Consider the following 18963-nt stretch of genomic DNA (forward strand, 5'->3'; position numbering starts at 1 on the left):
TTCTGATATCCGAGTACCAAGTTTTATGATTTCCGAGAACTGTACCATCAAAACGGTACCCGACTAGTATTCGACTACGAACGAAAATATGTATTAAACATCCTGTACTCAAGCAACAAACTGCAACGTCTTAACGTCCGGGTAAACCTGTAGACTTTTTGCTGTGAGCATTCATGCAAAATATAATCGCTCAAATCTGTTCTGCAATTAAAATGTGTGTTGTTCTTGTTCATTGCTAAGTTAACATTACGGATAATAGAATGAAGAGAGTTACATACAACCAAAGCATACGAGAAGACGCATCGATTGTACAAACACTTCATTACATTTTAATTAATTAAACCTTTCTATGCAAAATATTGTTATGTCCTCTCTACTCGGAAAGCCATTGTTAAATGACACAAAAACTATTATGATATCTAGCGATACGGCGTGTAGCCAAGACCATAACAACTTAGCTCAATAACTATAGATTACTGTAGAGGTTATAACAATGATTAACTAGGGAGAAGCGAAGGGTTAAAATCAATATAGAAGCGTAGGTAACTAATTGAAATTTAGATTGGCAGTTCGGTGTTGACTAATTGGACATCTTTTATCCGCGGAAAAAAAAGAAACACAATAGATTTTTTTTTGGGGGGGGGGGATTGACACAACATAGGTTTAAGCGTGAACGTTCATCTGTGCTGGTAGCTTAATCTTGCTGAGGGAGACCAAAGTTGCGGTCGAAAAATACCGGTACGGAAATAAATAGTTATGTTGTGATAACACTATTGCATCAAAATTAGTGTTTTTATGCAAAAAGGGAGAAAATAGTTTTCGCAGTTACCAGCAAAACCAGGTTTACACATCAAATTACTCTTGGCATACAAACTAACCAGGGGGGCAACTATTGTTTCTGTCGTTTGTATTTGTAAATGTGTACAATGCTTTGATATATTTTCTTATAAGAAACCCACATTATTAAGCTTATTGAACTATTAAGGGAGACCTCAAGTTTAGGACTAATTAGATTAGTTGCTAGAGCGCTTGTATACGTTCATCCAGAGGTCGTAGGTTGAACCGCTCCGTATTCTTTTCGTAATTCGCTTTTTTTCAACCAAAAATATGTTTCGTTGTGAATTAAACTATCAAATCAGTTTCATAAAGCTATTAAACAGATTTTTTCGCCCAGCAAGAAATGAGTTGGGTACCAGTTGCGTCAGTTATAACTGTATGGTATTCTGGTTGGTAAGCTACTTTTGCTCAGCAAGATTTGTTTGTGCTTAACACGTTTTGGTGCTTACGAGCTTTATGAAATTGGGCCGTGATCCCAGAAACGTTATCCTGGATTGACAACAGCGTCACTGTGGAATTAGTTCGTCTGCAAAGTAACAGCAGTTGTTCAAAAACAAGCTTCTCACAAGTTGGCTACATTTTTTGGCCTGTTCAGGAATGCGTAATATTTAATTAGAGTTGTCATCGCTTGTCACTGATCGGGCGCTTGTTCTTAATTGGATCACTTTCTCACCAAGAGTCTACGAGTGAATGTTGAACCCAAAATAAACATTAATTGGACGTGTGGTGATAAGTTATGGTATGCTGTTGGGATTGTTTAATCAAAGCAGTGGCAAATCAATCCTCGGGTTTAATCTAGAGACACACAGCCGGCTCCATCCATCATAGACACACTCCATTGGTTATGTTGCTCTAGCTGATGATATTATAGCCAATCACAACACTTCTTTCAATCATAACAACACACACGAGGTGTTATCACTTATACGCCTTTTGATTGGTCTGCAGTCTCGCCGTCTTGGTTACAGATTCCCCTCCTTATTCATACAGAGAAAAAAAAAAAATTAATTACAAGACCTGTGATTGGTCTGAAATAACACCACCCGATACGCTCGACCAATGACAATGGCTCTTTCCCATTAGTCATTCTACCCTAGGAAAAACGACAATTTCAAAACATATTGAGGAGTACAAAGGCATGATCTGCAGCTATGTTAGCGCTCCATCATTGGTAAAATACAATTGTGAAAACAAAATTGTGTTTGAAATAAAGAACTTGCTCTATTGTGTGTGGGAAACATAGCCGAGGCGCTTAGTGGCGTGAGCTTTCCCTTTAGTCAGTGCACGTTCGCCTCTTGTGATATTCCCTCTTGTGTCTGACTGACCATGTTATTTCTTGTCCTGCCTTGACAAAAAATGTACCATAACAATCGATGTATTTTTTTATTCGTACAGGCTCGAGTGACGGCATGCATCTCTACACATTGAAATCACACCGTAGTGCGCTGCATTAATTGTCCAACCTCCACACCAGCAGTCTTGTACAAACCCACAGTGATGTGACCAGCGAAATCAACGCTCCGCAGCATGGACTCGTTTATCCTGACGAGAAATAACGCCTTGGGCAGAGTCTAATCGGCTTGCAGGGGAAGGCAAGATATAGAGTGCGTTGTAACGAAACTCCACCGTTGGGTTTTCTCGCTGCTAGCTAATTCCAACCTCCTCTACGCATGTCTACGCCTGTAGGTCACGTCCCTCGCAAACACACCTGTGACAGACCCCAGCGTTCAATACACATCGTTTCCTCGGTGTCATAGTCGGTTCGCCTGCTTTCAGACTTGCTTTCAGACTCCAGCGTGGTGCGAGATTTTTCATTGGATTCCTTCAGTCTACTCTTTGGCTTTACACCTGTTCTGCTGGAGAAAGAAAAACAATGAGCGTGACTTCAAAAAGCTGCATGGAGTTGTCTTGCCAAGGTGTTATCCATGCTGGATTGGCGATAATCGATTCTTTGTAAGTATTCGGATTTCAAGTCGGTTGGTGCTTTGATGGGAAGCTGCTCAACATTGATGTAACTGCAAGAACAAACAGTGAATAGAACTTCAGCTCTTCATTGCATCTCAGCTACTTTGATATTGATGTCTTAACCCAACTCATAAGTGGAGATTTTGAAAGTTATTCCGAGGAAGTGTCTCCATTATTTTGTTCAGTGGTTCTTACATTGGCTTACCAACTGGACAGGCACAACTGGCATTCTTAAAAATCTTTGAAAACTTTTGGAGTTTTCATGCTTGAACGAGTGCTGTGTACTTCTCACATTGTTGCCTGCTGACAGCCCCAAGTCGGAAAAAAACATTGACATAGTGTGTACACATTTATCATTGTACTACACGTCTGGGAGTGTTCAATCCCCAACTACTACGTACAAGGACCAATTGCAAGACAGCGGTTTCAAGCCACAAAATTTACCCAAACTGACCAAAAATGTGGTGTTCCTGCTTTCCGTGAAGGAAGTAAACATCTATCCGGATCTCCCATCTCGTCAAATTGTTCTGTTGGACTTAGGGGGTTGTGTGATCACGTTACAAGGAGACGAGACTTTTGTATGCTTGCTTGGAGTTTGAAGGACACTCCACCATGCTTCCCATCAAGCGTTTGCTACTGCTCCTATGGGCGTTAACCGCCCTACTGCTTACTAGAGAAACGGTGAGTACAGACATTTGAAACTCAATTCTTTTAAGCAATATTTGTCATGCGTACACACGAGCATCTGTTTTATGACTTTATGAATGTTTTTATTTTAAACATTGTTGTGGAGGCGTGGAGGTTATGTGTAGCCCGAGTCATAATAAAGGCTAGACATTGGTGCGGTTGCATTCAGTCAAGGCACTTTTAATAGTAGAATAGCTGTTTTCTCCTCAAAGGAAAAATACAAAATCTTATATAAAAAACTGATATTTACAGAGATTATAAGATAGGCCTACGCTCAGATAATTTAACTCGCGCATGAATTTAACTTGAGGTACAATAAGAACAAATCAAAACCTCATGAAACAAAATTATAGAGATGTACGGATATTATAGGATACGCAAACCTAATTTAACTCGTTCTACTTTGACGTCGATAAGAAATGCCGTCTTTATTAAAGGGTTGAAAGACGAAGCACCGCTTGAAATTGATACAGTCAAAAACGTTTTCCATAATATCAAAAAGAGCTAATACCAATATATTCTTAGATCCGCACTAAAGCTTCCCTTAACTAGAACAGAATAATTTAAGTTCCAGGTCAAATTCGACTCTCATATTTCATTAGGAAGGAGAAACACGGACCTTTTGAACTGGCACGGGTATTTTTCCAGTCGTTATTGTACATCTTCAAGTACTATGATTCTACGTATAAACGATTGTGGTTTTTGTTACAAAGTACCGGATTAGGGTTTTCTCCCGATAAATTTCCCCTTTTAGGGAAAAAAGGGAAGTCAATCATCTTCAACGGAAGATCACGTTTCATTTAAGTGTTTTCATGTCTAAGATATACCGGAATACTTAGATACAAAGTACCATTTAAAGTTATTCCGACGAATATTTCCTTTTCGTCATTTCTTAAACTCCACTTATTGATATGAATTCTGATTTGTGATATGAAGAGGAGTTACAGTTGATACTGATTGCAAGTTGGTGGGTCGTTTATCGCTTGAGCAAGCGCATATTGAACAAATTGTACAAAACGCATGGTTTTAATTTGTTTATTGAAAGAGTTCTCATAATGCATTTTTTCTTCTGTGATTTTGTGTCTTGACTGTTTCTACGGTATGGTATATACTGTTGTAAACACTGTGTACACATATCTTAGGCCCTGTGGATATGTCCAGTTGATGATATTACTTTTTATTGAAGGGGTTACTTCTGAAGCATTTTTTGTCTTTATACTGAAGATTTTCTTTCTTGATTTAGAAAGAAAAAAGTCTTACGTTTAATGCTCTTGGGAGAGAACCTCCGAAACACAGATTTCTTCGTATTAAGATTTCGCTTCTTGCATTAAAAAAAAAAGCAAAAAAACAAAACAAGACCCTCCCCACCTTAAGATAAATAATATTGTGGGTAAAATAATGCAATACACATGTTTTTTTATTACCTGCAAACTGTACTGAAACAGCATAGCCCCTGTGTATATTTCAGTTGATGATATTACGTTTTACTGAAAGGGTTACTACTCCCAAAGCATTTCTTGTCTTTAAACTAAATATTTTCTTTCTTGATTTAGAAAGAAAAATGTCTTACGTTTACGCTCTTGGGAGGGAACCTCGTAAACGCAAATGTCACCTTAAACAGGTGTGTTCTCGTCAGAGCTTACAGAGGTCGATTTTAGCGTGTTTATGTCTAAGATTGAAATCGCGACCCTGGCGTGCTTGTGAGATGAAGAAAAAGCGACATCGAGTGGGTGTCTGATTCCCATGACACTCAGTTACTGCGTTATTTATTGATTCATGTTTTGACATAACATTATTGTTTACGACGAGGTAAAGGATACAGTAGCGTACACTTTTGAAGACTAGAATAACACAAGGAATTCGATCACTGCAGTATCTGTTCTTCTATAAAGTTGCAACTATTGACAACTGATCACACAGTGCGCGAATCCCGCGAGCCAGAATGTTTAATAATGTATCGCAGGAAATGCCCCTATTTTCACTAACGATTATGTTTCGTACGAAATTGAACATTTTATCTGAATAGAATCTCCGTTTGAAAAGGCTGAAAGGGTTATTCCATCTAAATCAAGTAGATTCTAAAAAGTAACCGAAATAGACCTACTAACTAATCCTATGATCTTTCTAGTCGGCATAAAGTATCTGGGTACGTCCCGTGTGGTTTCAAATAGACCTAAAAGGGGATATCAAATTGCGTCATATATCTGATAGCAGAGTTCTAAACCAAACTTAAGCTGATGCATGCAGTTTAAGTGTATTATTTACGAGAAAAGGCAGTTACTGCAAACAACATGTCCATTTCAGTCAAGTTCACCCCATCTTCATTCTAAATGTTTAATGACAAGAGGTTTTAGAACACAAATCGGAGGAACTTATAAATGTTGTCTTGTGTTTGTTTGTGAAGAAAGAGACACGATAGCAGTTTTGCGCCTCGTTTTGCTATAAATTGGTATGCTTTTGTTTGTACTTTCTTATGCCTCTGACGAAGGTCCGGTTTTGGATTGAAAGCTAAGATTTGAGTTAGATTTAAAGTACGATGTAAGACAAATATATGTTAAGATATAAGCACATCAGAAGAATAAACATTTGTGTTTGTGACGAGTTGCAAAAGAAAGTGACACCGAATGTTATCTGTACACTTCATCGTCCTTTCGCTTCACCGACGATTTATTGGACTCCATTAAGACAAATCACCTTTGAAAGCTGACAATTTATCATCAGAGATCTGCCGTTGTGTTGATAAATATAAACCTTTAATTGGGTAACCCCATTCCAGTACTTAATATTTTATCCCTCTTGGTAAAAACGGCAATTTATCAAAGGGGTTTTGAAGATGCGGCAACGTCACGTAGAATTAGATCCAGCTTCACTTGTCTTAGGCAGCAGCTCTGGGGAAAGTGTTCATTTCTTGAACATCGTATGCGAAACCACGTTCATTTAGTCCCAATTTGATGACTCTGTTTCGGATGCTGCTCCCGCCTAATTATTCATCGACTCTTCTCCGATGTGAACTAGAGAGTTCATTGTCCATAGTTGAATCTTCTTTTATTTCCTGTGTGGGTAAACTCCATCCGTTAGTGGCAGCTAGTGTCGCTCTAGGATTATGTTATGGTGTTTACATGTGAAGTAACGATTGACAAGGGGGAAAATAAGAAATGTGCGTGATCGTCGGAGAAAACAATCATCCGTGTACAGGTTTTAAAAAAATATTCAGAGCATCAAAATAAATTTCATCAAATAAAATAAGATTTTCAGTGGCTTCAAAACAAATTACATGAAATTAAATAAGATTTTTTGGTGTGACTGATCCATAGAATACCAATCTTGTATTTAGATCAACTTGTTTGATTGAAGTGATTTGTTAAGACGTCAACGTAGAATGAAACTTTGTTTCGACGGGAAGAGAGGTCGGTGGTAAACAACCGTGCACGGCTGTATGGTAATCCACTAAGGAATTAGGTTCAGATTAGCTTGACGCCTAATGCGATTTCGTAAATTTTGAGGAATTTCCAATAGCCTAAAATGTTCAGTTTGAGTGATCGAGATTGATACCATGTTTTTTTCTGACTAAAATTTTTTTTTTCTGGGCAAGAAAAGTCTGAAGTGATCCGAAATGAGGTCCGGTACTTTCATCGTATGATTGAAACCTTTTTTTAAAACCCAACCCTCATTTTACCGCCTTGTCAAATTTAATATTGTCAAAATTCTGACGTGTCTTGTCTAAATTTCTAGCCTTATTTATTTGATTTTTAAAAGAGAACTGTCTGGTTCTCACAGTAGCTCAGGAATGTGAGTTAACCGTCATTTTTGAGAAGGGCGGATCCATCAAAGCGCACGAACACACCCTTAAGGTGTCGAATATTTCCGTATTTGCCTCAAATAATTGGGACTCGTCTTCATTTTCCCGAAAACGTGCAATTCCTCCGGATTTCAGGTTCAAACTTTGTAGGGCAAAACGAGCTTTAAAGAAGAAACTCCGTAAAAACATACCTTTTCTTTTTTCTGACAACTTAAGTATGTTAATGTTGTTCTCAGATTGACTGATTGCGCCACAATTAATCTTGTAAACCATGATGCTATGTAAGACTGGTCTTATCTCGAGTTAGGTCGAGTTACTCGTCCTAACATGAGCTAGCCGAAGTTTTTAATAACTCCTAACGAGTCTTAGGATAGCTAAGTTATAACTTTCCATTCGTGAACTCGACCCCTCTCATAATTCAAACATAGTCCCACATACCTCGCAGGAAAATACTGAATTTTGAAGCGCCTTGTGTGTCAATGAGTGACTGATATATGATCGCTATAAAACAAGCCATTTATTACTATTATTTATAATGTTCCTCAACCAATAAAGTTGTCATTTTGTATCTTTGTTTTATAAATAGCATCACTTTTGTGTATTTGGACTAAATAGTTCACAAGAAGCGATTCGTGTGAAGATGACCATCTGGTCTATAGCTGAACATTCCACTCAGAATCTAGCGTCAAGTTCAATTAAATCAAATTGAATCATATCATGATATTAATGTGGATAATGTTTATATTACCATTGATTGCCTGTACAGCTGAAGCTTCCCACGTAAAGTGCTGTGCTTAATGTTTTGATTAATATAACATTTGCATGAAATATCCAGACGTCGATTTCACAAAAATCTTCTAACTTGGGATAAATCTTAGGACTGGGACGAGTTGAGTTCCGTACCAAAAGACGTTGGAACGCATTCAACCCATTCTAAGTTAGAACGAGTAACTCGTCCTAACTCTTTAAAGGATAAGTCCTAGCGTGTCGTGAAATAGGCTGCAGGGCACTATTATGGATCTGAAGTTATTATTTGTATTTTTTTGTAAGTTACGTCATCTTTAAAGAGGGCAAACTCCAATCAGCGCCGAGTGCTGCCTCCATGCAGGAGGCTCTCGGTTCAACAAATGTATTCAGTAAAAGACATTTATTTACGATATAACACCATCAAAGTTTAAAAAAAAGGAAAGACACCATAGTCTACTGCTTAAAAAGCTAATCTTTACACATATATAAAGTTTAAAAAAACACAAAGTAGCAATGAAAATGAAGCAGGATATGTAAAGTTCCTCTTTAATAGACCAATTAAGAACAGCATCTTTGATGTCTTCTTGACATCCACCTTTGGGTGTAAAAGAAGTGATATGCCCTTCATTCAAAATGACTCTAGCGCCACACCTACGAATTGGCTGTTGGACGGGGACATAGGCCCTTTTCGAATCCATGGCTTCGGCTTCAGGCTTCGGCTTCAGGCTCCTTAGCACGTACGCAAAGCACGCGCATTATTGTCAAAACAACCGCGGGGCTTGGCTAGCCTGAGTCGAATCTGGAGCCGAAGCCTTGGTTTCGAAAAGGGACACAGTGCCTCGATCTCAGGCGGAACATCATTGCCGTTCACTCTAATAAATTTTGGCACCAGTGATGCCGGCCTTCAGCTCTCTCTCGGTACCGCGGTGCACACGGGGGAAGTACTGCTTTGTTGTTGATGTGAACCCGACACTGAGGGCATCACTTCAAGGGGGCGATGGGTGTGGGTGGGATGTCAGATTTTAAAGAGAGACAATCTTAGAATTCGGTGATTGCAGATTGGTTAACCTTTTGTTTTTTGGGGGTGATTGTTTGTGTGTTGTTTTTTCCTGTTGTTTGGTTGTTAGTTTGTTTGTTTGATTTTTTTGGGTGTTTGATTGTTTGTGTGTTGTTTTGTTTGTGTGTTTGTTTGTTTATTATGTACTTCCCGTCATGGGAACTCGGAAAACTCCCACAAGGGGATATAAACAGCCAATCTCACTCGTACAAACATTGGTCTAACGTCTATGATTATGAAGTGTACAAATCAAGAAATTGTGATTCAGTAAATATAGATGACAGCCCTCATTCTAGTCAGGGTGCACTCAGCGGTTAGCTTGGTAGGATTCGAACCAATAACCTTGTGATTGCAAGTCCTGCAGTCTAACCACTGGACCAAGGTTAGCTTGGTAGGATTCGAACCAATAACCTTGTGATTGCAAGTCCTGCAGTCTAACCACTGGACCAAGGTTAGCTTGGTAGGATTCGAACCAATAACCTTGTGATTGCAAGTCCTGCAGTCTAACCACTGGACCAAGGTTAGCTTGGTAGGATTCGAACCAATAACCTTGTGATTTCAAGTCCTGCAGTCTAACCACTGGACCAAGGTTAGCTTGGTAGGATTCGAACCAATAACCTTGTGATTTCAAGTCCTGCAGTCTAACCACTGGACCAAGGTTAGCTTGGTAGGATTCGAACCAATAACCTTGTGATTTCAAGTCCTGCAGTCTAACCACTGGACCAAGGTTAGCTTGGTAGGATTCGAACCAATAACCTTGTGATTTCAAGTCCTGCAGTCTAACCACTGGACCAAGGTTAGCTTGGTAGGATTCGAACCAATAACCTTGTGATTTCAAGTCCTGCAGTCTAACCACTGGACCAAGGTTAGCTTGGTAGGATTCGAACCAATAACCTTGTGATTTCAAGTCCTGGAGTCTAACCAATGTTATAATATACCACAGTGAATTTTTGTGCTTCGAACCCACAACATTGTGATTGAAAGTCCTGCAGTCTAACCACTGGACCACGGTGACTGTTTTGATTGATTGATTGGTTGATTATGTTGGAGACCGTCAAAAACAAACTCTGTTGTAGTATCGCGAAAACACTTTCTAATAAGAAAGTTGGTCATTTTGCCAAGCTTTCCCTCTTACTGAAGACATTTCGAGTAATCTAATCGAAACGTTGAGCTCTAACTATAACCTTCACTAGATTATTCTTTCCCTAACAGCATGACACATTAAAATATTCACCAGAATAGTCCAACAGTGTTTTGTTATTGAAACCTACGTGATTGCATTGATTATTCCCTTCCTATAACACAATAGTTGTCAGGTGCATCGATTTCTCACGCTTGAAAGAATACACATTTTTCTGCAACTGTGAAAACAGAAACATTCTTTTGATGTGAAATGGTTGTCGGTTGTCAAATGCACGTGTTGTATTTGAAATTTGAAATCTGTAATAACCGTTGCCTTTAACTTGCATCCACAAACGGTAATTGCTGTTATGAATGTACCATAAAGAAAGATATCCATATGTTTGAAGGTTAAATTACCGCATGGTGTCTTCACTCGTATTCATTTTTCTACTCAACTTGTAACAATCTCTAATTAATTTCTCTTGTTATATTATTACACACAAATAAGACTCGAGGTCAGAATGAATGCAGCATAAGATTTCAGAAAATTAGATCTGAATCCCCATATCATATTTATTGGTCTCATAATTCGACCTTCATACGCTGACCTTCAGAATCACCTTATGGGTATTTTGATTCCAATTTAGCGGGTTTTATAGACTTGTAGTCTCCACTCAAGGCTCAATGATTTGGAAAATTGCGCAAATCAATCAGACAAAAGAGAATTGTAATTAGAAAGGGCACACCTTTAAGCTCTTCTTAATTTGGAAGGCTCTTCGATGTTGCTATCGTTAAAACTTCTCGTTGCTTCATTTCAAAGCCTCCTAATACCGGTATTATGATTCTAATACAGTTTTAGAGACTTGAAGTCTTCTCTCACGGCTCAATGAATTTGAAAATTGCGCAAATAAATCAGACAAAAGAGAATTCAGTTGTAATTAAACAGGGAACACCTTTAAGCTGTTCATAACCTTGAATTTGTTTACATCGATATTGTCGATTATCTTCTCAATGCTTCATTTCAAATTCATCTTAAGGATATTTTGCCTTAAATTTAATAAGTTTTATAGACTGGAAGTCTTCTCTCAAGACTAAATGAATCGGAAAATTTTCCAAATCAATCAGACAAAAGAGACTTGTTATAAAAAGGGCACACCTTTTAACCCTTCTTAATTGTGAAGTCTTTATATCGCTGCGTGGTGATCATCTTTAAAACTTTGTGCTACTTTCGCAATCACTTTAAAGGCCGGATAGATTGTCTTTTAAATTTAGCAAGTTTTACCGACTCGCAGTGTCCGCTCAAGAGTTGCTTAAAGGCAGTGGACACCATTGTTGGTAATTACTCAAAATAATTTTTGGCATAAAATCTTAATTGGTAACGAGTATAATGGGGAGAGGGTGATGGTATAAAACATTGTGAGAAACGGCTCCCTTGGAAGTAACGTAGTTTTCGAGAAAGAAGTAATTTTCAACGAGTTTGATTTCGAGACCTCAGATCTGAAAGCACACAGCCTCGTATGGCAAGGGTGTTTTTTCTTTCATAGTTGTGTCGCAACTCCGACGACCAATCGAGCTCAAATTTTCACAGGTTTGTTATTTTGTGCACAATCATGTTGAGATACAACAAGTGAGAAGACTGGTCTTTGACAATTACCAATAGTGTCCAGTGTCTTTAAGAATGGGTAGACATTCTCATATGCAATCCCGTATCTTACTGAAAATACAACCACATTAAAATGTACTTATTTAATTACTAAGATGTTCTTGTTGACTGAAGTATGTGGTGCATGTCTTGATGCAAAACATACTACCGTTATTTTTACAGGAACATTCCGTTTTAATGTAATTTATCTTGGCAAGATGACAATGTTCTTCTAAATTCTGTATTCAATGCACTTTTCAAAGAAATCAACAATAAAACTGCTACGGTACTTCTATACTAATAACAATAAGCCCTCAATCCATCATGGTTTTTTCTTGGTACTGTATGGAATGTACAGCCATATTCTCAAAATCTAATCATCGGGATTTAAATGATGGAGCATTTCCACCAGTCAATACCATTCTGTAAGGATGTATTTCCTGATACGAGATGACATTAAATATAATATTTTCTTGCAAAAGAAAAACAGGTAATAATGGTTTAGCATCTGTCCACAGTGCATTTCCCTCTCACGGAAGATTGGTATGAATGTGTTCTTTTAAAAATGTGTTTAAAGTCACAGGACACTTTAACTTTAGGTAGTTACTCAAAATATATTTTAGCGGAAAAATATACTTGGTGACGAGCAAAGTATACTAGAGATGTTGATAGTATAAAACATTGAGTGAGAAACAACTCCCTATAATGAAGAACGTAGTTTTTGAGAAAGAGGTAATTTCTCATTTATAAAAGGCTTCATGTCTGGAGCCTTTTTAGGCATTCTGAAAGCACACGCCATTGTGCAACAGGGGTGTTTTTTCTCTCATTATTTTCTTACAACTTCGTTGACCTATTGAGCCAAAATTGTCACAGACTTGTTATTTTGTGCATGTTGAGATACACCAAGTGAGAATACTAACTTTCATTCTGTTGTTAATTTAGTAAAATTTAACTATGAATTAGAACGAAAGATTGCGACTAGCTCAAACACTATGCATAAGTTTAACACAAAGTGGAGGTTTACGGTTTAATAATAATAATAATAATAGACGGTTCTTATATAACGCATATCACCGTGAGGTCCCTATGCGCTTAGAAAGAGAATGAAATAACTTGAAAAGGCGAAAAAGAAAAAATTAACTGTGATAACATTGGTTGAACAAATGTATCTTAACCCGGGTTTTAAATAGATCAGTAGTTTCAGCCAGCTTGACATTGTTGGGTAAACTGTTCCAAAGATGTACAGCAGCGTTCTGAAAAGAGCGAGAACCATAGGATGTTGATGTGATAGCCGGGGCTGAGAGAAGATGTTTGTTCTGTGAACGTAGGTTTCTAGCCGGTTGATACTGTTGAATTAAATCCTGGAGATAAGCAGGGGCTGTACCATGAAGACAATGATAAGTTAACACCAATATCTTAAATGCAATACGAGACCTAATTGGAAGCCAGTGTAAATTCTGCAGTATAGGGGTGATATGATCATGAGTGCGAGAACGAGTGACAAGCCTAGCAGCAGTATTTTGAATCCGTTGTAATTTACTAATTTGAAGATCAGGTAAACCATACAATAAACTATTACAAGAATCAATACGGCACATAACTAATGAATGGATCAGTTTTTCAGCAGATTTCTGATCTAGATAATGTCTAATGCTACCAATTTTGTGAAGGGCAAATGAAGCAGTCCGGCAAACATTATTAATATGATCATTCATAGAAAGATGAGCATCGAAGGTCACTCCTAGGTTGCGAGCCCTAGGAACTGAGGAAATGGAGATATTATCTAAGGCAATATTGCTAATTGGAGAGCAGGATCTATGGCGACTGGTGACATGAATGAATTCAGTTTTGTTATCGTTGAGTTTCAGACCATTGTTTAATTAATTATTCATTGTTTCTTTATAAGGTTTTTTATGTTTTGTCCTCTAATTTTGGTTTGTATGTTCGTGTGTTGTTGTGAGTGTATATTATGTATGAAACAAAAGAGGTGCTTGCACTTCAAAAAAAAAAAGAATACTGGTCTTTGACAGATTACCAAACAGATCCAGTGCCTTTAACTTGGACATAGTCTAAAGTTATTGCACTCATTACAACCTTTTACCGGACATACCCTGGGTGGAAGATTGAATGTGCACTCTTAAAAGTACGAAGCAATCTTTGTATTCATTTAACTAGGACTGAAGTAATTGTACTCGTTATAACCATACTTAATAACGGCCATCACATGGGGGTGATTGTCTTTTTCTTTTTCTTTTCCAAAAACATTTTTTTCTTTTCTTCTTTAATTAATCTAACGAGAACATTTCCGAACCTTACCATTTGGGGAAAATCAGCCATCTGCACTCGATTCCCTCAACATCATTCTCACACACAGCAGACCTATTTCTGATTTCATCAATCGGCTCATAAAAAGAGCTTAATCGATTTCCCGCCCTTTATTTCCCGCCAAAAATGTTGTGATCGTCTGCTCAAGCTGTCGTCATGTGCCCTATTTAAAACCACCCGGGGCGCCATTGACCAAATATCGTTTCACGGCTGCTTTGTGTGAATAAAATATATATAGACACTCTGATATGTTCTCATTACTGTTTGATATAGTAGCTATATGCTAAATGGTACCCCGTCTATACCAGACTAATACTATGGCTGATATATCATGTACGGGCAGCGTAATTTTGCATTCAGCTTGTATTGTTGATACCAAGGGCGGACGTGTTGATTGAAGGCAATATAGATAATTATATGTTTGGTTTGCGGTAACACCATGCGCATCTATTTGCCAGGTAGATAATGTCTTTTAACTTGTCTTGTTTTTATATATTGTACTATACTCCGGAGTAGTTTTTCGGAATGCGGGAGCCTTCTCCAGTTCTACAGTGGTTGTTAACTACTAATCTGTACTTATGTGTTTTTCATAAACATCATGTGGGTTGAGCAAACGTTCTAAACATGCATCTCAACACAAAGATGCTAGCGTCTTCATGCGGAATGACGTAACACTCATCGACCGTGTATACCAAAACTATTCCATTCATCTTAGGCGCGAAGAGTTACTCTTTTCAGTGTAGGAGGTGACGTCAGAGGAGCTGCCATATTTATAACTCCTTAATGTCCTTTAACGCAACAAGCTTTTACAATATTGTACAAAATATCGAATATCACTGTCAAATCTAACTTTTCTGTCTTTTTCTTATTATAAAACAGTGCTCCGTCGCGTACATTGAAGTCGTCCAAAACAAAATGGCTGCCCTTGATAATCTCACACCAACCGTTACTAATTTATTGATGCGATTTATCCGTGAGATTAACAAGAGTATCGTCAGCAAAGCAGAGTTTGCAGAAGCACATTTTGTCGGTTAGATAAATTAGCTTACTCATCCTTACCTGGAGCTAGAAATTCACGGCGAGATACGCTTAAGCCGTTGCTCAAGCATGGCACATGTTGATGGTATCCTTTAATAAGATTAACAAGGTAAACTGTGTTGAGGAATTGCGTGTTATGACGTTTCCCTAATAGGAAACCAGAGCCTTCTCCAGACTTTATTAGATTAACCTTAGGGGTTTTCTATCGCTGTCCACCGTTTGGGAAATGTATTTGTAATACAATTAACTACCTAGCTCTTTGCAGTATTGTTCTAATTGATTTTTGTGTCGTGTAGCGGTGTCGTAGTTTTGATTTTGAATAGAGATGAGTACCATGGGTTTCAGTTTTGCTTTTTTCTGAGAGAGAGAGAGAGTGGCTAATCGAAGCACCTGTCAAGTTATTCCAAGACGAGTGATGGTTTTGTACATGCTTTGTTTTTAGGTATCTGTGAACAATTCAGGGGGGTTCAGGTGGAGTTAAACTCCGTTTATTTTCACTAATCATTTATCTGATGCGCAGATAACTGTATTATCGTTTGGTTTATTTGGTTGACGGAAAAAGAAGATGGCAGTACCCGAGCCCAAAACCTCTCCTGAAAATCCTACCCACCGTGAAGAAGATATTCAAGGCACGAAAACAACTCCAAACCACGCGGTGGTTCTGTGTTTAAACAACCCGCTCTGTAGCCGTAAGATTATAGTGGCTTAATCCGGCCCACAGCATCGTGAACATCGTGTCACGATCAGTCAATAGACTTTGAAACAGATACCAAAAAAAAGTATATAGTTCCATATAACGACGACTCCTAATACAGGAGATTTTGGTATATATTTGCTGAATAGATAAACAAGTTTCAGGGATGGAGGAAATCAGAACCGGTTGGTACTTGTTGAAGTAGAGAGATACTATACTTTTAGAAACCAAGTTGAAATACTTTAATCAAAGTAAATAGCTTGAGGTGAGATGTTTAAGGTTACTCCACATTTCAAATCACGTTTATGGTGTGTAAGTTAGACTGGTAATGTTGTCGTTTTCAGTTAGATTTTTGGTTTGAAGCTGAGATTGAATGGAGTTCTTTGAGGAATGAATAAATCACCATCTAGTGAATATTAAAGAGGAGTGATGATCTGGAAATCTCAAGGTAGAAGATAGTAACGAGAATTCTTTGGGGTTTTCCTCCGACATCTTAAACTTTAACTTTCTTCATTGTCTTCTCTCCATTGGGTTCGTGGCTTGTAAAGTGAAGTGATTGAGTTAAATATTCTGAGACTGCTATACAACCATACTTATTTAATTGAAATGAAATGAGAAAGATAAGAATGATAAAATCGTTAAGTTTCCTTCTAAAGTAAAAGGAGCAACATCATTATTGATCATATAGACCATGTGACCTTTGCTTACAATAAGTGTGACCTTGTACATTCTTTAAGTATTCTGGCAGGCACTGTACTACACTGGTCCTATAGGAAAGTTGACATTTTGTGTCATAATTTCCACATAAAACCAAGAGTTATGAAAGTAAAAGCTGGACAAGTTTTGAGATGTGCCCCCTTTCATCATATCAAAAGTTGATAAGAATTAGACAGTGCAATTTCCATAAAATATAAGATTTTATATTTTCTTCCATTGAGCTGTGTACAAATCCTGCCTGCAGGAAGTCCAGGAGGCTCTGTGGCTCTTTTGTAAACATGTGATGTCACAGGTCACATTGTCTATACTACCCAGTCTACTTTGATTTTACATATTTTCCCCTGTTCTTGTAGGCATTCACTTCTTCTGTGTGATTTGACGATGTTGTGTTTAGATGTATAATATTTTTAGCTCAGTGTCATACCGAGATCGAAGTACTTTACATCAGAATGTTGGTGAGGAGTGGTGATCTGGGAATCTTAAGGTTAGAAAATAGTAACGAGAACACTGGGTTTTTTTCCCACATCTAAATCTGAAACTTCGTTCTGTGTCTTCTCTGCATTGGGTTAGTGGCCAGTTCAGTGATTAAATTCACTTTGCTGATAATATGTATGAAGCACAGTTTGTTGGTTTGTACAACTCATAATCATAGACATTAACCAATGTTTGCAGTATGAGACGAGTTCCCTTTATGGGAAGATCTTCTGTAAACAGAGTGTAATATGGTCCACTATCTGATCACGTAATATTCAGTCTACCCTTGACATGCAATTTACAATTTTTCCCCCAGTTCTTTTAGGCAATTGATTCTTGTGCTATTCGGGTGTTTTGTTTTGGGATGGATGTGAAATGTATGTAGCTCAGTGTTACAGAGCTACGTATACCGAGCTCGAAATGCTTGACACCAGGATGTTGATATTCGGGTCACGGATTCCTTTTCAGCATTATTCACAGCAAACCATCCATCAGTGACCACTCTTAAGGTTTCCTGCCCAAGTCGATACCCAAACCCTAGCAACTCGGTTTCACTCTTAAAACATCCCCCATTACCCGATTCCCGCCTCTATTCAACAAACGCTGAAATGCCGTGTATCGCTCTAATGGCGCGCAAAGTGACACCCGCTACCATAAGCAAATACAACCATCATTGGTTCACTGCACGGGCCGTATGGACCCAACTTCACCCAGGATATCACATCACTCTACAACACTCGTACAACCTTTTAGCGCAATGCCGTTGTTAATTGGCCCATGTTTAAAGTCTATATACAGTTCTTTAAAATGTAAACGCACGTTACGGTTAAAGACACTGGATACTTTTGTGCTCAAAATAATTGTTAGCATAAAAATAACTTGGTAACGAGCAATGGAAAATAGTTTAAAACATTGTGAGAAACGTCTCCCTCTGAAGTAACGTAGTGAGCACTTAAATTATTATTTAACAAGGATGTTTTTTCCTTCATTAATCTTTTGCAACTTCGATAACAAATGTTCACTCATTTGTTAATTAATGCCTGCACAATGCTGGGTCACACCAAGTTAAAACACAACTATCAAAGGTGACCAGTGCCTTAAATGAGTAGAACCCACAAATTTCTACTATAGAATCTAAAACTATGAACTAAAACTAAGTAGTAGAGTTGATGAAGCATCTGTTAGCGAATATGAATCAACCCAGGCGGGCTCATGAGGATACCCTACTGCCGTCAGCTGTGTCAATCTGCCCCATGGTTTCTACGAGCTAAGTGCACTGCGGCCCCGTACACACCTTGTTGAAAATGACAACACTGCAAAGGTGACGACTGAATCATGGAGGGTTTCCTTGCATCTTTCTTTTCTCAGTTCTCTTCTACATCTTTATTTTCCTCCTCTCCCTCTCTCTCTTTTTCTCTCTCTCTCTAAATAAGATGCATATTGATCGCCACATTAAGGGAACAGGTTGTAGGGAGCGGAGAAGTTCCGGACGGGTTGTATACACTCAACATATGGAGCACCTTTAGGCTGTCTGAATGGTACCCTTTAGGAACGAAGATGAAGAGGTTAAAAATGGCTAGACTGTGACTGAACTATTTATCTCAATTTGTCTCACTTTCACTAGTTACTCCTTCTCTCAAGTAAACCTGTGCGGTTGAACACCTTCCTCTACCGGAATGCGCTGTGGCTGCTCCTCACCCAAAACAATCCAACATTAACAAATAATTTTCTTTACAAGAACATAAGTAAACGTATAAATTATTAATACAAAATTACAAATAAACATAATGTATTGAGATAAAAACAAATAGAAAACCTTCCAATTTACCCGAAGTTTTATTTGATGTTTGATATGTAGG

General features: G+C 38.1%; 1 protein-coding gene across 2 annotated transcripts in view; it reads left to right on the forward strand.

Moving 5' to 3' along the window:
* The window catches only part of LOC139949281 (secretin receptor-like), a 163032-nt gene that overhangs the window by 58096 nt on the left and 85973 nt on the right, over positions 1-18963 (forward strand). For both annotated transcript variants that reach the window (XM_071947690.1, XM_071947689.1), the window contains exon 3: positions 2233-3483. In XM_071947690.1, the coding sequence (XP_071803791.1) occupies positions 3415-3483 (69 nt within the window). In that variant the 5' untranslated portion in view covers positions 2233-3414. The remainder of the gene's footprint in view (positions 1-2232; positions 3484-18963) is intronic.

This window comes from Asterias amurensis, chromosome 16 (genome assembly GCF_032118995.1).
Source record: "Asterias amurensis chromosome 16, ASM3211899v1".
Lineage (NCBI taxonomy): Eukaryota > Metazoa > Echinodermata > Asteroidea > Forcipulatida > Asteriidae > Asterias > Asterias amurensis.